We start from the raw sequence: 24,549 nt of genomic DNA, 5'->3' as shown, positions 1-24,549 counted from the left end.
AAGAGTGGTTGTCAATGACTCCATGTCCCAGTGGAGGCCAGTGACAAGTGGAGTCCCTCAGGGATCAGTCCTGGGACCAGTCTTGTTCAACATCTTTTTTGGAGACATGGACAGTGGCATTGAGTGCACCCTCAGCAAGTTTGCTGATGACACCAAGCTGTGTGGTGCAGCAGACACACTGGAGGGAAGGGATGGCATCCAGAGGGACCTTGACAGGCTGGAGAGGTGGGCACAAGCCAGCCTCAGGAGGTTCAACAAGACCAAGTGCAGGGTCCTGCATCTGGGTCGAGGCAATACCAAGCGCAAATACAGGCTAGGCAGTGACTGGCTAGAAAGCAGCCCTGAGGAGAGAGACTTGGGCGTAGATGAGAAGCTCAACATGAGCTATCAGTGTGCACTTGCAGTCCAGAAAGCCAACCAGATCCTGGGCTGCATCAACAGAAGTGTGGCCAGCAGGTCGAGGGAAGTGATTCTTCCCCTCTACTCCATGCTGGTGAGACCCCACCTGGAGTACTGCATCCAGTTCTGGAGCCCCTATTACAAGAGGGATCTGGATGTGCTGGAATGTGTCCAGAGAATGGCCACCAGGATGATCAGAGGGCTGGAGCACCTCTCCTATGAGGAGAGAACTGAGACAGTTGGGGCTGTTCAGTCTGGAGAAGAGAAGGCTCTAAGGTAACCTTCTTGTGGCCTTCCAGTATCTGAAGGGGGCCTATAAGAAAGCTGGGGAGGGACTTTTTAGGATATCAGGTAGTGACAGGACTAGGGGGAATGGAATAAAGCTGGAAGTGGGGAGATTCAGGCTGGACGTGAGGAAGAAGTTCTTCCCCATGAGAGTGGTGAGAGCCTGGAATGGGTTGTCCAGGGCAGTGGTTGAGGCTCCATCCCTGGAGGTGTTTTAAGGCCAGGCTGGATGAGGCTCTGGCCAGCCTGATGTAGTGTGAGGTGTCCCTGCCTATGGCGGGGGGGTTGGAAGTAGATGATCCTTGTGGTCCCTTCCAACTGTGACTGATTCTATGATTCTGTGATTCTGTGTTCTTCTGAGCTAGCTGCAGAGGTGATACCATTCTACTGTTGCTACTATGCAGCTATCCTAAAATACTGGCTTCTGAATTATTCAGGCATTTGGAGAAGAGAGAGATGATAAAAAACATGTATTAGCTGTGCATGTTTCTGCAGATGTATAGATACATCAAAAGTTACAGGTGAAAAAAAAAAGCAGCATGAGAGATGAGAAGAAAAAACAAGAAGGGAAGAGCACACATGCCAGCAACGAAGGTGGTAAACCCATTAGCACAAGGAAAATGAGAGAGAACCTGTCCAATAGGGGTCACTGAAGGGACAGGTGAAAGTGCTGGTGCAGTGGGGTTTGATAGGGGAGGCCAAGGAGAGAGCAAACAGATATTGGGAGGGAGAAACCACACAGTAAAACCTGGAACAAACTGTGTAGAGCCATATCTGCAGAAAGCCATTGGATGGACTTACTTGAGGAGAAATATACAGGGTCTGTGTAATTTTTCCCTTTCCTCAATAAATAGCAGGAACAGTTAGTTGGATAAGTGTGACGAAGCAGTAGCAGTTACTCCTATATTTGGGTTATTTAACATGCCCCACTGTAATACAGTTTCACAGAGTTTTGGAGACTACCTTGTTTTCTTGTCTATGAAGACCAGTAGTTTACTTTTGTAAGTTTTTCCATGATCAAAGTTCTCATGCTCTCTTTATTTTTACATGTCTTTTTTTTGGGGGGGAGAGGGGTGGTGGCGGGGGTTGGGGAAGGTTTGTTTGTTTTTAAGGAGCAGTAATATTTCCTTTGTTTGAAAAAAAGCCTTTGAATTTTGGCAGGGACAAATTCTCTGAAGCCAGAGACATACCTTTTACTTCTCCCATGAAACTCCCTTCTGTTCTAGCTGAGTTATGAGCTGTGCAAGATCACCATTCCCTATTTCTCCCTTGTGTTTCTCAGGAAAATGTTGGCATCAGGACAGAATAATAACTGAACATGAATCTTCAGCAGAGCTGGGCCCACAGTGGAGCCAAAACAAAAATAGCAAAGAGAAATACCCAGAGGCTCATGGGCTCATGAGGCAGGTGGAGCTGATGTTTCATCCTTTGCAGTCTCCCAATAGCAGTGGTTGTAGCCAGCCAAAGCAGTGCCGATCTCCAGTGATTCCTGGTGAGGAAAAGGATGGCCCCACTTTTGGATCTAGCATTATTTCTTCTGTGTGTGTGTGTGTGTGTGTGTGTGTGTGTGTGTGTGTGTGTGTGTGTGTGTGTGTGTTCAGGCTTCTAAATCAACCAGCTGAAAAATCAGGAAGTACTGGGTTCATCTTTATGGGTCCATCCATGATGTGAGCTGGGGAATATACATATTAATCTCATGGTAACACGCCTTTCCTGTCATATGTAAGAGAATGCCTCTGTCACACTGCTGGAGAAGCACCCACTCAAAGAGAAATAAGTTTCCACAAACAGCTGTAAAGTTGGGGAAATCATAATTTTTGATGCTTGCAATCTCAAGATCTTTCTTTTTGCAGTGGCCAATGTAATAAACACACAGTGAGTGTATCTATCTCTCTCTCTCTATATATATGTTAGATGAAATACATCTGTATGGTCATGTAAGCGTAACTATATTGGATGTATGCACATTTAGACTTACATAAATAGAAATTACATTTCACAGTGGTGCAGTGAAGGTCAGAATCAGAATACGAGCTTTTTATGAGAGGCAAAACTAATAAAAATGAGTATTTGCTGACAAACACACAGCAAAACTCCCTGTTTACAATATACACACATGGCACCAAGCATATTGGTGATGCTCATTAAGAGAAGGCAGTCCTACATGTCCACGTTTGCTCCTCTACCACTGCTTTATTTCCTTTTGAGTACAAGGAGGCTCCCCCGCCCCTTCCCTGGAGCTGTGGGCTCGTTTCTCACAATGCACAACCACGTTGCTTATTGGAGTGCCTGTCATTAAGCAATGTGCTGATTATTCTGGCAGCTCCGTTACTCAAGTCCCCATGGACAAAGTCAGACATGGAGAGAATTGAATTTCACCAAGGACGGGGCTAAAGGTCGTTCCATGCAGTGGACAGCTGTGTCTAGTCAAATCGAAACTATCGCTCCAAGTGTTAGCAGCAGAATAGCTGATAGCTCTGTTGTCAGTTCATTTACACTTGCATCCTCTTACAAATTAAACTGAAATTGTGGTGCAACTGACAGAGCAGAAAGTCAGTTTTCTGCCAAGTGACAATTTCTTATATCCCCAATTTCCAAGTGCAGCCATTATAGATAATTTCCATTTTTTATTTTTTTTCTGATTTGCAGCAATGAAGATTTAAGATCCTGATTTTCTGCCATGGGCAAAATTCCCGTTAGCACCTGCTCTCATCTTCTAATCCCATAGGTTGAAAAGGAAATACCTCTTTTGTCAGATCTGCTCAAAAGGAATAACATAAAGAAATGTTTCTTGACTTCTCACACTTTCAAAGTTTGTAGGGATTTTATTTTTTGTTTGTTTTTGGGGGAGATTTCTGTTTTGTTGTTTGTTTGGGGGAGTGGTGGTTGTTGGTTGGTTGATTTTTTTTTTTTGACTGTTTATTTTATGATTTTATTTCTCTCCCCCCCCCAGTCTAGACATTTTACCTCTGACAGGAGGAAAACTATAGAATGTCTTGATTTTCTTACAAACACTTTTGGATGGAGATAAGGTATAGCAGCAAGAGCAGCTCAGCAGCAGTGCTTTTATGTCAGTGTTCATTGCAGCCCAGCACAGCATTTTCCCCTGAACCCAGTCAGCAGGCCCAAAAATGCCTTCTAGGCAGAAACACAGCCTCTCCCAGGATTCTCAATAGGTCCTAGCAACTAAGCTGAAAGCCTGAGACTTGACCACATTTGGAATAAACTTGCCTAAAAACATCAATGCTAATTAGCTCCTGTTATGAATGGATTAAGTGAGACACCAGCTGCAATGGGGCATTTTGATTTCTGCTGCGGCTCAGTAATTAGATGCACATAAGCTGACTGGTGAGCTGTCAATCAACAAGAAAGTAGTTTACTTGGCAGTGTTAGGAAGATGAGCTTTTCTGTGTCTCATCATCTGTTTTGCTGTGAAATTTTGGGTGACAACCACTGATTGAACACAACATTGAGCGTGAACTGAAATCCTCCCCTAAGCTATGTGACTTGATGGCTACAGAACCTTGCTGCTTGGGCAGCAGAACAACACTATTTGATTTATAGTGCCAAATGCTCCTTGTGTGGTGGCTGCTACTGTTAACACTGTCCTTCTCTTTGATCTGTGCCAGCCTTCCTCTCTTTTCTTACCTAAAGTTAATGCTTGTAATGGAGTTTGCAGTAAAACGTATTTTATGCTGTCATGTGATTACCTAGAAAAACAGTGATAGAAAATGATGTAAGATTGAAATTATAAATGAGTGAATGTGTTGGACTGTGGTGGTTTGGGCATCTGTGTTGTTCACACCTACAGCTGGACTAGCTGTGCTGAGCTAGTTTCTAGCCAATAGAGAAACAGGTAACTCCAGTAAGATCCACTTGTATCAAACATCATCTGTGTTAAGAGGAAAGGAATCACTACAGCGAGTCACTGGTGATTTATTTGAAGTTGTCTGGTTTTTAGACCTGTATTTTTAATAGATGAGTCAGGAGGTAAACCCTGCTTTTCCTCTCAAATCTCAAGCTTTCATGAGAATAAAATATCCAGCCAGCAACTTTGTTTAATGTGAGGAAAGGCAGAAAGTGCTCCTGACATAGAGCCTTTATCAGCTCCATAAATAAAGAGCATACGCATGTAGTGGCTGACTGCTTCTCAGATTGCTATACCAATGTTTTAAAAGCCTGCTGACGGAGCATCTGCTTATTTCATTACTCCTCCAATGTCTTTGCAGGTAAATCATGCATTATACAGTAGCATCTCTAGCAATGCATGACTGGAGGGGACAGTCTGTAAAAATTCTGGATGGTCCAATGCTTCCCTTACCTTCCAGGAGGAAGAAATGTAAGGAATGATGTATTCAGTTAATAGGCAGAATTTGAGAAATAAAAACCTATTTTCAGTGAAGTAGGATTTGCATTTTTTAAAAAGAAAGGAGAAAGACTTTGCCTTATCACTATGTGAGCTGGCTGCATGCACAGCAGAGGAAAGATCTTTTTCACTAAATTGCTGTTCAGAAAATATACTGAGGGACTCAATATTAGTCAGGTGACAAAGTCATCCTTTACTAGAAAAGAGATACCAGGTGCATTACAAGAGCTTATGGTGAGCCTTGCATTGCTAGAGCATTTTGAGAAAACCAGGTACAAAAATAAGCCTGGCCCTGACCACAAACTAACATGTCCTCCATTGTCACCAGTAATGAGACAGACAAGGTTCACAGCAATCCCACTGACTTCAAGTTTACCTTTTGGAGCAGAACTGGTCCAGAGTTTGTAAATATAACTGAAAGGAGAGGAAAAAGCAAACTATCTCTCCAGATAAGTTCTTAATCACAAAAATTCATGTTAACCTTGTGTGTCCTGCTGTCATGCATCACAAATATTTCCCATGTTTGTTAACGAAAACTGCTGGATCTTGATGGTTTGGGGTTTTAAGCAGTGTTTGCACTCAGAAAAAGCTGATATTCTTGGACACAAACTGTATCACCTGCATGGCATTGACTTGATTTGGCATCCATAATTCACCATTCTCAAGCACCTAGATATGTAGACCAGAGGATGACCACTGTCTTTCCTTCCAATTCTCCTCCCTTCCCTGGCCATATACTTCTGGGCTGTAGCAACATAGATTGACTGTGTTTCTTTGGCTGCCTACTGAAGTTTATTACGAAAGAAGACCCAATACAAAAGCTGATTTTGTCACTGAAGAAAGGCCTGAAGAGAGGATCCACAGCACTGTGTAACACTGTAGTGAATCAGTATTAATCAGTATTACATATTGACCAATCCACACATCAGTTCATACTGATTGTAGGTCCTTTATGGTCATAGACAGTAAAAAGCTGTTAGCCATTGAACTGCTGATGTAAAAAAGAGTTTCTGGGCCTCTGTCCAGCTGTTCATAACCTCACCCATTTGATATACATACACAATTTTTAAAAGTCTGCTTCTGGATCCAGCAGATGTAATGGGGATGAGCATGATAAAGCCATGAGAGTGGCCTCCAGTGCTGGAGTACACAAGGAGGTAGGTAGCAAAAACATTTTAACTTTATAGGTTATCCTAATTAGCATTTGTAGCTGAGGAAATACCATAAGACGTTTTCCACAAGTATTCATTAGCTGTTGGGCTTTTATAAGCTTGGTTAAACTTTGTACACTTTCCGATCTTGTTTGCTCTTGACAAATATTCTACCAAACATGTTTGCGAGAGGGAGCATTTGTGAAGGCTGTGAATACCAGATAATATTCCTGAATAGTGCCTTTAATATTCCTGCTGGAAATCTGCTTCTAGGAATCGTAATGTCCCTCTGTTCAGGACACAAACATAACTGTGTAGTGCAGACATTTAACAGCTCATGAAATGGGAAGAGATCAAGGGGAATTTTTAGAAAAGAATTTGAAACAGTGATCTGCCAATACTTCACAAATCAACACACTGAATATGTCAAATGCCTGTGTCTTCTGTAGTGCCCCATTTCTGGGATTTAAAGTCACCAACAAATTTTGGAAGCAAACTCTAAACGCATTGCTTCATTGGAAGCAAATTTCATTTGCTATTCTCCTCAGTTTCAATCTGGAAGAAAAGAAGTGTTAGCAGTAATAATAATAAAACATCTGGTCTGTTTAGAATACCTTCCATTGCATTGTTTCTTATTGACCTGTGTCTGAATAAGAGACTCTTGTTTTTGACTCCTGCTTAGATGAATGATTTCTAAGGCTTTTCTTTTTGTGACAGCAATGAACCAGTTGACATTCGTGTTAAGCTTTCCTAAGTACACTATTAAATGGTCAAAACTTCAACAAAATACAGGCTGACTGGCTCTGTGAGAAACTGAAAAAAGAGGGAGGTGTTTATTTTCAGACAGAAGAATCATCATGGAAATTGCTCCTTTGCAATGCATGTGGAGAAGGGGTACATGGAAAAATGCTTCAAATAGGTACCAGATATTAGCTACTCTTAAATAAGCAAACCCATGCTTTGTAAAACAAATGTTCATCTCATCAATTACTATCTTGTCCAAAGGCTTGCCTTGTATCAAAGCATTCCTGGTAGTGTTAGAAGCCAAACCTCTAGGCTTTCTTTAAGAATCCTAAGGTACTCCTGTCATCATGGCTTGCAAGCAGGCTTGAATACTTCACATTTTCCCTACATGTGAAACAGATGCAGTCAATTAAAGATGCACAGAAAAGGAAAGGAATCCTGGACCTTTGTATTGTTTTGTCCATCAGTGGTGCTATTATTAAAAACTGATCAAGGACAACTGTCATGTCAGAGGATCATATTTGTGAGTGACTGTTTCAGATAAGGCTGAATGATATATTCATGGTGTTTCTGTCCAGCAGTAAGTGGGACTTAAGTTCTCTCTATGAGTAGAAGTTCCACCCTATATATTTTCAGCTTGCCAGGCATCAGGGCACACTGGCGGTTCTGAGAGAAAATCATAAGCTTCTGAATTTGCCAGACACATCACTGCATCCATTGAAAGCTTCGCATTATTGAGCTGAAGGTGAGGTTTGTGGTCTAGAGTAGTTTCCCAGCTCCGCTGCTGGCTCAGATTCTCGGCAAACCTGCACCTCTTTTCCGAGCTGTGCAAATGAGATAGTAGTATCTGTCTCACAGGGGGTGTTAAGAAGCTTAAATCATTACTGTTTACAAAGTGTTTCTAGATTCTCAGATGGAAAGCTCTATAAACAGACAAAGTATTACTAATTGCCAGCTTATACTTAATTGTAAAGTGAAAATAATGATGACTGGAGGAAAAAGGAGATGAGTTTTCTGACGAGCTGCATCAGTCTAGTGGCTTTAGGTTAACAGTTTAGCACATCATCTTAAAAATCTCCACTCTTTGCTATCAGTGTAATATTTGACCTTCAGTTTTCTTTGGGAAAAATCCAGGCACATCAGAGTCTGCAAAACCAGGGCTCCTATAATAAATTCATAGGCTTAATTTAGATAATATTTTCTGAATTTATACCACAGTCTTTCCTGAATCTATACCATAAGGTTATGTCACCTGAAATGGAATGAATCCTTATTTACAGAATTACACTTCAGTGATGCTGTTTGGGATTTACACCAGAATATATTAGAAAAATAGTCTTGAACATCTTTATAGCTTAGCAGTATGCCATGGTACTAACGTACCGAGCATTTCAAAGCATATGGATGGAGGGGTTTGTTTGTATCATTTGGTTTTGTGCTTTTTATCCTCTTCATTCAGCCCTAGCAGCAAAAAAACAGACTGGTTTATTCAGTCCTTTCCACTTTCTGAATTTCCTGCAATACCACAATGACGTTGTGCTTGAGTTCCCAGTTAACTTTTTGTTGGCATTTTGGAAGGTATCAGGAATCAGAATAAGTTGAATAATGTGCTGTGTACATTTATAAGTTGCATTATCTACATGCATTTTTTTTTCATGCAAGCTTGCCTCTTTAGGACCAAGATTTCTTGATAAATTAATCACAGAAATGGAAAGAAAATTAACTAGGGCTCTTTTAGTCTTTAAAATACACCATATTTTATTTTCCTCTCACACCACACTGTTGAAGAAGTGGTGAATAGCCATTTCCCACTTGCTGGTCTCCAAAGGGTAAAATCCTCATCTGGTATAAATTGGCGTAGCTCTATTCAAATCAGACCAACTACATTAATTCACTCCAGCTGAGGCTGCAGCCCTTAAATGCCAACGAGGAGAGGGAGTTTTGTACAAGATGGGTTTTTGGGCTGGGTGGAAGGCTTTACTGTGCAAGTTAGTTATGTGTCTAGGCTGAGGGCTGTGGGAAACTGTCTATTTGACATCTGCAGCATACACTTTGGCAGTTCAAGTTAATGCCTTTGAATTCAAAGGTTGTTTACTTTCAGCTTGAATGTGGATTTGCTTTCAGCCTCAGTGGGAAATCTAACATAAGAAGTAATAGGACCAGCCATCTGTCAAAAGGGTATGAGAATTCCTTATTTTCAACTAATAATGGAAACCAGGGACAAGTTCACCCCCTATGTTGTCTTTGGCAAATTATTGGCATGCTCCTTGGATTTCCTACCCAGGACCCAATCTCTCTGATGTAGTGTAAGCAAGTGTAGACTTAGGAGCTGAGACCTGCAAAATGAATGTAGTCAACATCCTTTTCCAACGGTTGCATCTGCAAACAAGTGTTGTTCCAGCCCTTTCTTCCTCCACTCTGATTTACAACGCTTTTTGGCTTATGAACCGTGCACCTGTGAAGCAGTCCGCTCCATCGTCACTGAAGCCTGTGATCTCTGGGGAGTGGTAAACAGCACAAGTGAATGGGAACCCTCATCTCTTGCCAGCATTTCCTGCAAGTAACTATCAATCCATGTGTTAGTTATAGGCAATAAATAGATTGATTTGGTCACCTTTTCAAAAAATCTCAGGGCCAGATTTCTCAACTGTTCAGCACTCCTGAGAGGGTCCATATTTTTTTACTTTCTTTATTCCAAGCCAAAAGTTAAATCCATCCTTTTCTCTCACCGTGTAAACTAAGAGGCTCCGGAAGAGCCAAGTTTTGACAGAAATGATCAGCATCCTGCAGCATGTAGCGAGACACAATGAACAGATTTTGCAAAGAACACAGAATGTGATGGCTAATGAAGCTTCTCCCAATTTACACATGTGGGCATGAGTGGGAACATGAGCCTCCTGTACTTGTCTTGGTCACTCACAAGAAGTGCCATCACCTTCAGTGAGAAAATACAGATTGTAAGTGTTGTGCTGCTTAGAAGGATGTGCCTTTGTTTTGGAAACCTGTGTTGTATAAAATCTTGGTTGTTACATCTTTTTTATATTGACTTCATCCATTGTCTTTGTTAACTTGAGTTATCCTGATTTGTACCACCTAAAGATCTGAGTGTCCAAATAATCTGCATGAGCTGAAGATCATTGCTGAGTAATTAATAAATAACAGAAAAGGCAGGAAGAAAGACTAGAAGAAATAATTCATCTGGTCTTTAACAGCAAAAATTTGTTCTTTACTACATATAGAGAGAATGTATGTACTTCTAACTTTTCTGAGGTGATTACTCCAGAGATACAAGATATCTGGAGACATACTGATTCTGATCTGCCCAACACACAGAGGAACTTTACTTGAGATGTCCTGGTGTAAATTCAGTCAGATATCAAAACCAGCCCTGCAGCAGCCGTGTTTATCCAGGGTACTTAACCAAAACACACTGCTTTCATCCCAACAGCACCATCCCTGGGCTATTTTACTTCAATTACACTCTGATTTAAGTAAACTGGAGGGCACTGTATGACGTTCAGACTGTTTTCTTTCTTCCTTCTCTGTCAAACTAGGGCTACTGAAGATGTGATGAAATTTGAAGACTGGGTGGGGAAACAAGACTCTCTTCAAAGTCTAAATTTTGTTTATTGATTCAGTAGTATTTACTGATTAATAGCCACCCAAGGCTAACGGGCTTATTTGAACTGGGAATGCTGCGATCTAGCATGTTATCTATGGGAAGGCTAACCATCTTACAGATAAGTGGCCTCCTTAACGTGGGAGAAATCAAGGCTTGTAATCTTCTCTTAAGGAGACTAGCTTGTTTTTCTGCCAATTTTCAGGGAGTCTTCTTTTACTTTAAAGCTTCCATAGAACCACAGCACCATTTTTCCTTATTTACCTCATGTGTGCAGCCATGAGAACCAGGAGGCTTGAACTTAAACAAGCCCAGTCCAACTTTCAAGTAAAAACCTAGCAGTTTTTGGTTTTGCTTGGAACCAAAAGCAAAAGACTCAAAACACTGCATAAAAGAAGAAAAAAAGCTGTTTTCATGGTATTCTTGGCATGGGCTCCTGCTCTGAGAGGTACTGGAAATCATATAAGAGGGGTCTGTTCTTAAGACATTTCCAGCCTTACTCTGAAGACAGAGGGCTTTAGATAAACATCTGCATGTGGGGATCTTTATCCAAAACAAACCACACAACCTCTTGTAGTTCACCCATCACTAACTGATTTCCCCCCTACCTCTCTCCTCCCCATGCGCTTGTGCTTGCACACAAGGTCTTCAAGGCATCCTGAGAGCTTTTTCTTGCCTATAACATTTGAATTGTTCTTGAGCAAGATTTTCTTCTCAGTGAAGAAAGAGAATACGATGAAGTACCCCATGCTGTCCAAAGGATTTCCTCTCCTCAATCTTACCACACACGTTGGGATTGTTTTCTGCCCCCTTTTCCTTTTCAGATCGTTTTCTTTTTTTTTTTTCCCCAGCCTAGAAAAAAAAACAACATTCCCCCTCCTCCTTGGCAGCATGGGTGACAGAGACAGAGAAATCAACACAGTGTCAGCAAGAGTTTAGCCCCGCAGTTGGGACCTGAACTTTCAGCAGCAGAGCACAGTGCTGGGTCACTGCACTAGAGAAAGCCAGACTGATACAAAGTGCTTGCTCACCCTGGGAAGGGAAGCATCAGAAGCCAGTTGATAAAAATCTTTAGTCACGATCTCTTGCGAGCTTACAGCAGCAAAGGCTGAGGTTTTCCTGGGAAAGATCACCATGGAGTGTATATTTGCTGTCATAACCCCCAAAATGACACAATATTTGGATGTCTGCTGCACTGGCGAGGTATATCATAGAGGCAGTGTAGATTTTAGAGCTGTTGAAACTGGAGATGGAGCCGTGTGGACTCAATGTGATGTATACTGTGTGGAGTTTTCAGCTCTGAAGATCTGAACAATCATGTCTGCCAAGAGTTAATGTGCTTAGAAAGAGGATGCTAAAATATTCTTTCCCACTCCAGTTTGCAACTGAGAACTTGTGAGTCTGTAATATCTTTTATTTATAGTGCCTTCATCTCAAAGGATCTGAAAGTGCCTCTATCTGGGATTCACTTCAACAATACTTCCAGGCAGAGATGTTTCCCTGCAGGAGCTTCCAGATGAAGTTTCAGGATCTGTTTTGCCATGGACACATGTGAGACCCACTCTGCCTATCAGATGGCACCACATGGTATTACAGGCTGGAGGGAAGGGTAGAAATCTACCCTAAGACTGACAGCAAAGAGAACAAACCACCTGGGAGAAAGGGTTAAGACGGACACCATCTGACTTTGGAAGCAAGCTTTGGGAGAAACTATTACCAGTGGTAGATTACATCCTTTGCAAGAGGCCTGGGACAGTGAAATCACAACTTAGAAGTATCTGAAGGGGGCCTACAAAAAAGCTGGGGAGGGACTTCGTAGGCTATCAGGTAGTGATAGGACTAGGGGGAATGGAATAAAGCTGGAAGTGGGGAGATTCAGGCTGGATGTGAGGAAGAAGTTCTTCACCATGAGAGTGGTGAGAGCCTGGAATGGGTTGTCCAGGGAGGTGGTTGAGGCTCCATCCCTGGAGGTGTTTGCAGCCAGGCTGGATGAGGCTCTGGCCAGCCTAATGTAATGTGAGGTGTCCCTGCCCATGGCAGGGGGGTTGGAACTAGATGATCCTTGTGGTCCTTTCCAAACCTGACTGATTCTATGATTCTATGACAAGATTCGGAGGCTTTACCTGGATATTGCTTCACTCAACCTACACAGCTCTAGCTCTTCTGTGGTGGCCTGGAGAAAACTCTGATGTGGACCTTGCACAGGGGACACATCCCAGTGGCACAAGTGCCCCTAAGGGCATGGGCTTGAGACTCCAGTTTAAGTATGCAAATTTACACATCTCTTAATGAGTGCAGTCAGAGCAGGGCATCTGCTTATTGTAAGTCCACCTCTATGCCTGCACACAGCAGTTGGCAGTGGCCAGCTCCTCCATGTGGCTCCTGCCAGCTACAAGGTGTCATCTATCCTGCTTTTCTCCTGTGTTACACGTGCAGGCCAGGAAAAGTGAAAATCGAACCAACCAACAGGTTTATGATTTCTGCCTGAGATTTCTGCTTCATCCACAGCCAGGCAAGATTTTGCCAAGATACATATTAGACAGCTGCTTAGAACACTGCTGTTTTGTCTGTACCACCTTGAGCATGCTTGTCTGTCTGTTTCCTGGTCTGTTTCTGTGACCTCACTTTCAAGATGGTTGCTCTGCTTTTTCCTGAGGTGGCCAGGATGTTTGGTGAGAAACACCCTTTTACAGGCAATTTTGCTGGGCTTCTTGATGGACTCATTGCCACAGGGATTGCAGCCACTGGTCTGAGACACAGTGAGTGCCCTCCTGTTTCATCACTCTCTCACTCCTGTGTCTTCCAAGGAGTCCTGATGTGTCTCAGTGGACAAAGGAGTCCCATAAAGTTTGTAAAAAGCCTTCAGGACCCAAAGTGGCTGCTTATGTGTCTGTACCTTGCTCTGATTCTCCAGCATGGCTTGCAGCATGATGTGCTAGTGCAACCATACTAAAATCCTTGTTACATCTTCTCTCCTCCCTCCATGTCCCCCCAAGCTATTCCCAGCATCAGCATTATTACACTTTTTCTCCAAATCTCTTTCCTGCAGGCACCAGATGAGGTGTACTTTACATCACTTTATTTCCATTACGGATATGTCAGTGTTTCAAACTGTAGTTTAATTGGAGCCACATTGCTGGATGAAAATTGGCTTTTCTGGATCCTTTCCATGAAGAACGTGCATTTTGTCTCAACCTTTCTCTGTCTCACAACCAAACTTACCTCCTCCCTCCTTCGTGGAGGGGGCTGGGGCTTGTACATCCTGCCATGCTCAAGGATCATGTTTCCTGCTTTTAGGGCACCTCTCACTCTCTCCTTCTTCCTCAGAAAAGAGCATGCATGTGCTGTGTGTACACATTGGGGTTTTCCCCCCTTCTCAATCCATTAAGCATTGCATTATGTTTCACTCCTCTTGGTGCTCCTTCTAGATGTGCTGCTTTAAATTTGTGGATGGGAGTGGGAGGGAGGCCCTCTACGGACAAGCTAAGAGAGAAGAAGAGAGGGGGAGGGGAAAAAAAGAAAGAAAGAAAATAAGGGATTAAATATTTGGGAGGAGAGTGTTTAAGAGGCGAGAAAAACAAATCAAAGCTGGTGCCAGGCTGGAACCAGCAGCTGGTTGCCAGCACAGCAGGCTGAGAGGTTGTTCGTGGAAGTACTTAATGCCATGTTTTGGTTGCTTGAAAAAAATTCACCCTCCCTTTCTTGTTATTCTGCCTCTGATATTTTCTCCCAGCCCCACAAGAAGGAGGAATTTGTCTGCCAAACACAAGCTTGCAGAATGGTTGTATTTACATCAATGCCAAGGGATGCAAACAGGGTGTATCCTGCCCAGTGATACATGTGTGCGCACATGCATGTGTACTTGTGAGCACTGCAGATCGCCTCTGCTTAGGCAGCAGTGAGCTAGACTGGTCCTGCCAGGCATACTCTTGGTGCAGTGGCTTTCCACTCCAAGGAGATGCCAGTGCATTGGCAACCATGGCGTGATTTTATTTCTGATGTAAGGAGGTGGGAGGGCTGGGTATGGAGGAGGAAAGGGGGGGGGGGTGGAAGGTTGTAGTGCTTGGCTGGAAAAATTTACAGGAGTACAAAGGAGAAAGCAATGAAAAGGGGTGGCAGGAGGTGGGGGGAAGGAGGCTGTGAACTGGCTGCTGTGGAGGTGGGAAGAGATTTATGTTTGCCAAGTGGGTTCGGTTGGGAGTGGGCTGGGAGGGTGTGGGGTGCCGCAGGCAGGGCTGAGGGTGCTGCAAGGAGGCTGATGGCCCCAGTGGCAAAGCGACGGAGCTTTTATTTTCTCCCTTTCTTTCCTCCTCCCTCCGCTGGGTGCTGGGAGGAGAAGGCAAGACAAAAAGCTGAACCGGTGCCAAGAAGGAGTTGCAGCGACTCGCAAACGGCACTCTGCGCCGCACTAATATTTTGAAGCTGGGCTGTGCTTGGAGAGCAAGGGAACGTGCCGGGAATGAGAATGGCTGTGGCCACGGGGCCGCCAGCCAGACTCAGTTCTCCCTCTTCCCGGCTTCTGCTTTGCCTTTTAAACGTGACCCATTCACCTCTAAAAGGCAAAAAGGGGTTCTGGGAAAGAGAGGGGACCCTCACTGGGGACTTGTGGTATAGAGAGGGCAGAAGCGGGACGGCAGTTTGCACCCCCGGGCTGGTGCAGTGTGGCCAGCGCGTTGTAGCACAAATGCTCTCTGCCCGTAGCCAGTTTTCAGCCCGTATGTGGCTGTTATAACGCTCGCTGGAAGGGATTGTAAGCGCAGACAGGGCGAAGGTGCTCGTCCCCTCCTGCCATCTCCGTGATGGGGAATGATTATTATTGTAAAAAATGTTTTTCATCGGAAGAGAAGGCTTGATTCCCTGAGAGTTTTCTGATTGTTTTCTAGTTGCCACTCCTTCCCCTCCTCATCACTGTTCTCCTCCTCTTCCTCTCTCCATACCCATAAGGCTGCTCTCGTGGCTCTGTATCTTGATGCAAGGTTACTTGTAGGACACGCGAATCTCTGCAAGGTGCAGCATTGCCTGCGTCGGTGTTCCCTTCAGCTTCTCATTTGCTGGGGGATGAGGCAACTTCCAGGCAGCTCCACGGCACAGCTGTGCTTCTGGTTACTGCAGTGTTGGTGCTTTGATTCGAAAAGCCCCTTCCTGGTAAGCCTGCCAGAAAATAAACAAGTGAGCAAAAATCATACAGGGCAGAAACTCTGGCAGCAATTAATAAAGTTAAATTGCAAGAGATGGGTTGGAGTTTTTCCGTAATTTTTGTCTGAAAGGAAAGGTTTTGCCTTAGTCCTCTCTTCACTCTATACACAGGTTAAGAAAATGTACATAAAAGTACTTTTTGGTTGTTTTGGTTGGTTGGTTGGTTGGTTGGTTGGATTAAAGCTTTTAAAAGTTATTACCAGCACAAGTGTTCTTGTATTAGTTCAATAGTTGAAATGGAATGCAAAGATTTTCCCCACCACCTCACACGTGTTTCTTTATCATTCTGGCATTTGTGAAGTTTTATTTTGGTTTTATAGTACCTGGACAACAGAGAAAGAGAAAAAGCCTTCCTTTGGGCTTGAAAACAGGTCTAGATCCAGGTTTAAGATCAGTTCCAGCACTCTCTCAGCCAAGTAGGACAAGTTCAAGGAGAACTTTCTAAAACACAGGAAGGGGCTCATTAAATTGCTGCTTGTCAGAAGCTTGTGGATTGCTGGACTGTCAGCTTGATCCAACTTGTAGTCCTAGGCCTGGGATGATCCCTGTGACCTCTCTCTCGCTTAAAAACCATGCCCTACTATATATCCAAACCACTTCACCTGTCACCTTTGGTTTCAGACATGTAGACCTGGGTTTGGAGCACCTTATCCTGGCCAAGCAAGGTAGTTTGCAAATACTGTGATAAATAGTGGGGAATTCAGGGAGCCTTAATGGTGTTACCCAGTCTGCTCTCCTCACACTTTTCTCCTAACTATTCAGATTAATGGCTCTTCCTTTGTGGAGTATTGAAAACTCAGTCCCAAGATATTGCTGCTAGGAGATACACTTACTTCTGAGGTGATGCTCACACTTTTATGGAGTAGGATGTCTTCAACGACTGATCCCTTGCTCTTCTTCAGCTTCCATTGCCTTGAACCATGTAGTTGCTGTATGGACTTGTGCAGAGATGATGCTGTCATCTTTTTTTGCTCTTCTTTCTCGCTCTTTTTCCTTTGTTGTGGGTGAGAAGTATGTAGTGGCTGGGCTAGGAAGACTTGGGGAGGGTAAAGAAATCATGGCAAATACCAACAAGAAGGTTGGCAAAGTAACTGGGAGTAACCAGTGTACTATTCTGCCTTCCACTTGATCCTACCAATTCTTCACGAATAAAGTACACACATAAGAATACATGGGTTTGTATGCACACATGTGCTTGTTGTTTGCTTTTCAGTTCCTCTTTGGACATAATGACATATTTAATCTGTCATCCTCACTACGAATGCATACCATGCAGATTTTGCCTTGCTTCCCAGAAGTCCTTGCTGATAATTCTGGCTGCAAGTGCATCATTTTCTCTGAGCATAATCTCCTCTTTTTAACCTTACATTGCTGACCATGGGATTCCAATTTACAAAAGCAGATGTCAGGAGTGGGGATTAAAGCACACATCAAAGTGAGCAAAGGATACTCTAGATACTGTCCTAACCCACCATGCACTTTAAGATATGGAGCCATCTTGTGTTTGCTACTGATTAAATGCTTCAGATACCAAATAAAAATTCCCAATAAATTTATAGAGTCAATCTCGTAAAGATACAAACAAATATAAATATAGGTCAGCAGCATCCGTGTATACAAAGTAGCCATGTGATGTTTGTTATTCAGGACTGAGGACAGCAAATTAAAGCCTCTTCCTAAGTCTTGATGTTTCTGAATGCACATGTCTTTCATTTCTTTGATATCTTGAAAATGTTCTGGAGAAAGGGATGTTATGTAATGGATCTTGTCCTTCTTGGGACAAAAATGTTACCCTTGTACTTTCCAAGTGGCCCAAATAAGCCATCTGGGCAGCTTGATCATACTTCTCAGTCATTACAAAGCATTGATAAGGTAGCTGAATGTCTTTTTCTTTATTTAGCCTGTACTGAAGAAGTGTCTTGATGTTTCCTTCAAATCCTTCCATCATTTTAAGACTTTGTAATGAGAAGCATTCTCTGCTTGGAGATGTTATGAGATAACTTTTTTTTTGGAAGGGCTGATCCAGAGGACTCTTCCAAATTTATCTTCTACCCCTTCTCTTCACACCTTCTCTCCTTCTGAATTTTTTTTTTTATTTACTGGTAATTTCACATTTTTGTAATCTAAATGTGCGAATTCTCTGCAGTTGTGGTCCAGTAGCTGAGTTAATATCAGACCCCTGAAGTGGCAGATGGCTGATTTGTTCCTGATTCTAGTTACAGAGAATTACACCACCTATTGTATTTGCACAGGCTGCCATTTAAAAGGATGCCTTGGGCAATGTCAGTGAAAAGAAGAGCAAAGAAAATACTCTCTGATCTGCATCACCATAAATGAAATACAAAATGTTTCACCTTTGTGGGAAGGCGTGGAGAGGTAGACAAAGATGGGAGAGGAGATGGGAGGAGAAGAAGAAAAGAGAAAGATCTGATCATCATACCAGAAGTGCAGAAGAGTAGTGCAGAGTGGGTTTGTTGCAGTCATGATGTTGAATCACAAGCATTTAGCCTATTTCAAATGGTTTTGCAATGTGGTAATCTTTAGTTTCAGCACTCTGCTTTAACTCTCAAACAAAGCATGTGGGTTGGCATCTTGTGACACCTTCCTGCCCTTTCCAAGCTCTTCTGATGTGGGTTACCATAGGAATCCATGGCTCCACTCCTTATCATCACAATTCATTTCATGCCCCATGGCTGCTGGGGAAGGCTCTGATGGCCTCTTGGTGCTGTTATGCTTACCAGGGCTATTTGGGAGGATAAACCTATGCATCTACATGGGTTAAGGACCTTCCAAAGTTGAATGGAGCCAAGGTTGAACCCTTGCAGTGGGTGCTCCGAGGGCCCTGGCTGGCAGTTGGTGGTGGGCACACAGAAAGATGCAAGCAAATGAGAAAGACAGAGCAAAACTTCAGATGCTAAAGACCATTTTCTGTATGGTCATTCCACAATCAAGGTTTTCTCTTTTCTCTTTGCTCTGGTAAACTACACAGAGTCAGATGAAGAATTTGGGAAGAGAATGTGGGTTCCCTGTGCAGAGTCCAGTGACGAAAACTGTGAACAAGGTAAGAAAAAGGAGTTATGGTTGTTAAGGTTTTTGGTTTTGCCCTTCCAAACCCATTATTGCACTGTTAGACACAAAATTTAGGAAGTGCATAGCATAGAAAGTGATATTCCAAGCTCTAACTGAAAGAGTCTAAAAAGATGAAGCTAAATTTGGCTTCTCTTTAATTTATGCCATTATGATGGTTTGTGGTTTAGAACAGGTTGCATTGTATCCAAATGATCTATGTGTGAATAATTGTTACCAACCTCCTGACACTAGGACCTAATTAGGAAGTAAGAGCCTTTAATAGGCCATTTACGTAGTGAGCTTCCATATGTCTCCTTGCACAATTTATTTGCTTCACTCCATTGAGATATAATGAGAATAAAACTCCTAGAAGTGCCTTTGACTGTGAGGCTCTTCTCTTCATCTCCTCTGCATCTATTAATAATATCTGTTTCCCTGTGTTCAGAAAGAAAAAGCTGCTATACTGCCACTGTTATTCCAGATTGCCCAAGTGTCCCAGTTTCTGGGTTTCCAATGGAATTAAAATGAGAAATGCCAAAGCAACATGCAGCCTAAGAAAAATGTAATGCTGTCAAAGAACACAGAAAGGTTAGAGTAGGATAATCTCAAAGGAATGCTACCTACCATATCTACCTCAAACCCTGCTGAAAAGCTAATGATATGGTGTTTCAGTCAATGCGTAGATTAAATTTGAAGAACTCAATGTATAGCTGCAATTTGAAGAGCTTTGTGTTGATTCTGGTTAGCTTTCTTCCTACAAGGATGTGAATAAAGGGGAAAGGCACAATGCTGCCCGAGTTTTGTCTTAGTTTTGAATATTTAACTCAGTCTGATCTCTGGGACTCTCTGTTCATCTTATGATGCAGAGTGTGGTCATTAAGTATTGTTTCAGGTGTCCTTTGTTTCCAAACGTGTCTTATATACACAACTCCATTCCATGCTTCCCACAATCCTGAAGTCAGAAAAGGATACAATGGACTGCCGTTTTCTACTGGGATGAACTTTAGTTAAATTTCTCAGTGTTTTGGTTGTTTCCTCTCCCAGTTCAGGGCCTTATTTAGTTTCCTAGTAAAAGATATTTCTACTTGCAGTGATTTTGCTTATGATAATTCACTTGTGTGTTCCCTTCCAGGAACTGTCACTGCCTTCCAGAAGGGGGGGTTAGTACTGGTCCCCTTGCAGTGATAATTATAATCAGACTTGTCAGCCTTCACCCAGTTTACGCTTATCACTTGCATTTAGGAGGATTTTTCCTGAAGCCTATTACCATTGCTGCTTCTTAGGGGAAAAACAGTCATGAATTTTTCTGTTAATCTTTGATGGTTCTCAGCTTTGAATGGAGGAGCAAAAAGATTGCCAGTCGCAGTTAAAGAAACTGTCTTTTGGTCCTGCTGCAGAACTCTGCATCTGAAGAGCCAGGGAACAGACAGTCAGGAGATGCTGAGGGATTTCAACAACTCAGGAGGCACAAACCAGCACTTTTTCCGATGCTAATGCTCACAGAAACTAGCTCTTCAGACCTGCTAGACGAAAGCTTCAGGTGGTAAGGGGGTGCTACAGTGATTGCCTCTCTCCCTGGTTTTCCCCACGTTGAACCACGTGAAGACAAGATAGCCATAGAATTGGTTGCAGTCAGAGCTGAAGACAACTGTTGAGAGGCAGTGATGAGCACAGTGCTGAAGGATCCACCAGTACATTGTAGTACAGTGGAATTTTATTCATCCCAGGATGTTTGAAAATTGTCCACTCTAAATATTGTTCACTGGAAGATACAATGCCCCATTTAGTAGATTTCCTCCTATTTTCACTCTTTTTTTTCCCTATTGATATACTAAGCTCCCTTTCTTTGCTTTTTGCTAACTTAAAGGGGAAAAAAATAATTTTAATTACCTAATTTTTCTAAATGACTGAGGTATCTTTTAGACTGTCTTATGTTACCACTATGCTTTTCATAATACTCTCATATATTTGAGGGTCCCTTGATTTCGGTAAAATTTAAGGGTGGTCAGCACTTTATAGCTTTTGTAGCAAAGGAAATGTTGGGAGAGTGGGAACTCTTTGTTCTTCATGGTTATACATTTACAATTTACAGGGATATGATTTGCCTTCATTTTATTTAAATTCACTGGGAACTAGAGATTTATTTATCAGTTGTCACTCCATAGAGGAAGATAAATTCCATATAGCAAAGACTTCATCTATTACACAAACAGGTTTGAATGCTTTGCTATTGCATTCCTCTGCCTGCTGGATTGAGTGAAAATGCCTTTGGCTGAACAGAGATAGAGTGATACTTAGCAGTAGCATCTTACGACCTTTTGATCAGATGAGATTTCAAGCCATATTAGTGGACAGATTATGATGTGATGGAAAGAGGGCCAGGAATAGCCTTTTCATCATGAGATCCTTCCTGTGAATATCCTTCTTTCATATATTCAGTTTGTTAATCACTAAGGCCGGGACAATCATTTGAAAACAGAGAAGTAAAATACTGGTACAGGCAATTCAGATGTGATCAGGGTTGCCAGCTACAGTTGGATATTACATCTTACAGTTTTTCCTTAATAGTCTGCTGCCCTCCTGTTTCTTTAAAGGCTGTGGGTGACCTTGCAAAGTTTGCTATCATGAATAACCCCATTTTAGCAGAAAGACTTACACAAAATGGACCTTGAGTCCTTGCACCACAGGGAAACTGCGGTACCTAATTCAAGGTACATACATGGTGAATATGGATATCTTGACTGTGAAGGGAAGCAATCGCATGGAAATAGCTCTGTTATTTTGGGGACAATAACAGTAATGCTTAAACTTACTTCATTTTTTTTAGAAAAAAGTATGGATGTTTTAAAAAATGCACAGCCCTGATAGTATTTATCTTTTTAAGGAGTCAGACAGGAACAAGGACAACTGTTGTATTGATCTTACCTACCTGCATTTAACTTTACCTACTCCTTAAACTTTAGGATTACTCTTCTAGGTTTGAAGTAGCCTCCTTTTTATCATAATGGCAAGTAACACATTCAGCCTCCTTGATAGTTGGACATAAAGGAACTCTTGCTCATTGCTGACTGTGCACATTGGCAAATATTGTGTCAAAGTTTGATCTGACTACTTTGGGCGCTTTTGGAAGGAGAGGAGGATGAACCTGTGTTTGTGAAGTCCGATGGAAGTGCATTTAGGTCTGTCTGAGCATAAGCACGTGCCCAGGCAGCCCTTTCTGGTTATGGAGTACATGGCACAGTCCTGAATGTGGTTAGCACAGGGGTATTCGAGTTGCACACATTTTACTTCCTCTTAAAGTCAAAGGAGACTTATTTTCCCAGTAGGAAGAAGGAGAATCACAAAGTGACAGAATGTTAGGGGTTGGAAGGGACCTCCAGATGTCATCAAGTCCAACCCTCCTGCCAAAGCAGGATCACCTGAGTAGGCTACAAAGGCAAGGAGACTCCACAGCCTCTCTGGCCAGCCTGTTCCAGTCCCCTGTTACCCTCACTGTAGTAAAGTGTCTCCTCTTGTTTAAAAGTTGTTTGGATATCATGCTTGGGGATATGATTTAAGGGTGAACCTTGTAGAGTAGGGTTATCAGTGGGACTTGGTGATCCCGAGGGTCTTTTCCAGGAAACATTCCTGAATGTTTCTGTGATTCTGTGGAACCTCCTGTGTTCTAGCTTCTACCTGTTCCTTGTCGTATCACTGGGCACCACCAAAAAGAGAGTGGCACCTTCATCGTGATACTCAGCCCTCAGATATTTGTAGATGTTGATAAGATCTCCTTTCAGCCTTCTCCAGACTGAACAATCCTACTTCTTGCAGTTTTTCTTCACAGGAGAAACCTTCAAGTCCCCCAGTCATTGTTGTAATTCTCCATTGGACTCTCTGTAGCAGTTCTTTGTTTTTCTTGAACTGGGGAGCGCAAAACTAGACAGAGTATTCCAGGTGTGGTCCCACCAGGGCAAAAAAGAGGGAGAGAAGAGCCTCCCTAGACATGCTGGACACACTTTTCTTAATGCACCCCAGGATACCATTGGGCACAACAGCACACTGCTGTCCCATGGATAACTTGTTGTCTACTAGGACTCCAAAATCTATCTCCATAGAGCTGCTTTACAGCATGATGACCCCTGGTCTCTAGTAGTGCCAGGTGTTATTCCTCCCCAGATGCAAAATTCTGCACTTGTCATTTTTGAACTTCATGAGATTTGCCTTCACCCAGGTCTCCACCCTGTCCAGATTTTGGGTGGCAGCACAGCCTTCCATTGTGTCAGCCACCCCCACCAGTTTTGTATCGTCAGCAGACTTGCTGAGGGTGTACTCAATTTCCTCACCTAGGTCAGGCCCTCCTAGGAAACTAAGCTCCATCATTCTAAACTCCATTTGTCATCAGTGGGAGAGGTGAACCTCCATCAGAGGTCAATTCAGCCTCCCTTGTTCCTGACCTTGCCACATCATAGACTGTTGCTAAGGCAGCTTAGCTGGGTTCATCATGGTGATAGCAGTGAAAAGGCTGTATTATCCCCAAAAAAGCTTTTGTACTGTACAGCTGCTTTCATGCGTGTTTACTACTCACCTCCTCTGCCTCTCCAAGCTCGTATTCAAAGAGTGTTAAGCCACTGAGGTGTTCTTTCTTGAAACAGTGAGTGCCACCTGTTATTTTTCTTCGTAGAAAGTATTTCTTTCTCCCTCACGATAGGGAGCTTCCTTTTTTCAATGGTTTTCAGCCATAATATTGGCATTATATATAATTTCCTTTTAATGGTTTTCTGGTTCATAGTTAAAGGGGTCCATAGGACACAACTGCAAAGTTATATATATTAAAATAGCTCATGGAAGGATATAGCATTATGTCTTTCAAATTCTTTGTGTTTGATAAAGAAAGTTCTATGTTAGGTAGATGTATATATCGACTTTTTTTTTCACACTGAATGAAAAGCCTATGTGAAAAAAAAAAATAACTGGCTTGAAGTATAATGTTTCATTATCATTTCTTTCATTGAAATTTGTTCATGTACAAGGTGATCTAATACAATACATGTTTAAACATAAAAACCAGAAAATTTTCTCTTCAAGAATGCCTCAACTGCTCAGCCAAACTGGGCATAACATTACTGACTGAATTTGGCACATATATGGAAACATGACCTTAATCTGCAGATTTCAGTGAAGGTGTTTTCCCCAGACATGTCTGTAAGTCAGAGAAGTAAATTGTATTTTTGACAAGTTAATGATGTTCCGTTTTAGACAAAAGGAAATGCTATCCTGGTTGTGTCACTGAAACTCAATGCCCTGTGTTGCTTGTTAACAACTGCACATTTATTGTTTGAGTGTCCCAGTTTGTTATCAAGTATCAATGTACTGCTATATACCAAATAATCAATAGTTCTGTCAGTTGAATATGCCCTGGAAATATTGTATTACTATTAATATTGATCCACACAGCAGAAATCAAGGCATCAAACTTCACAGGCATTACTTGCTAGCACCCTGTCTATAACTTGAAGAGCACCTGGCTTGAAAATCACTGCACTGTGCAATCCCTCAGGTATCGATGTTATCTGCACATTCTCCTTCCATGTATAATAACAAGCGTGAACATCAACACAAGACTATCAGGGCACACACAACCTACAGATATGGTGCATAGAGTTTCATTTCAGCCTTCTGTGGTTTCTGGATGCAGTAGAGAGCTCTGGTAAAATCAAACTGCATTAGTTCCAGAGTAC

The 24,549-nt window shown here is 42.5% G+C and overlaps 1 protein-coding gene across 1 annotated transcript in view; it reads left to right on the top strand.

Moving 5' to 3' along the window:
* SETBP1 (SET binding protein 1) overlaps window positions 1-24,549 on the top strand; it is a 260,174-nt gene that overhangs the window by 90,307 nt on the left and 145,318 nt on the right. Inside the window, exon 3 of the mRNA XM_054398103.1 lies at window positions 18,750-18,821. Coding sequence (XP_054254078.1) covers window positions 18,750-18,821 — 72 coding nt within the window. The remainder of the gene's footprint in view (window positions 1-18,749; window positions 18,822-24,549) is intronic.

This window comes from Indicator indicator, chromosome Z (assembly GCF_027791375.1).
Source record: "Indicator indicator isolate 239-I01 chromosome Z, UM_Iind_1.1, whole genome shotgun sequence".
In the NCBI taxonomy this organism is placed as follows: Eukaryota; Metazoa; Chordata; class Aves; order Piciformes; family Indicatoridae; genus Indicator; species Indicator indicator.
The sequence above is the reverse complement of the archived record's forward strand: the minus strand, read 5'-3'. Positions and strand labels throughout refer to the sequence as shown.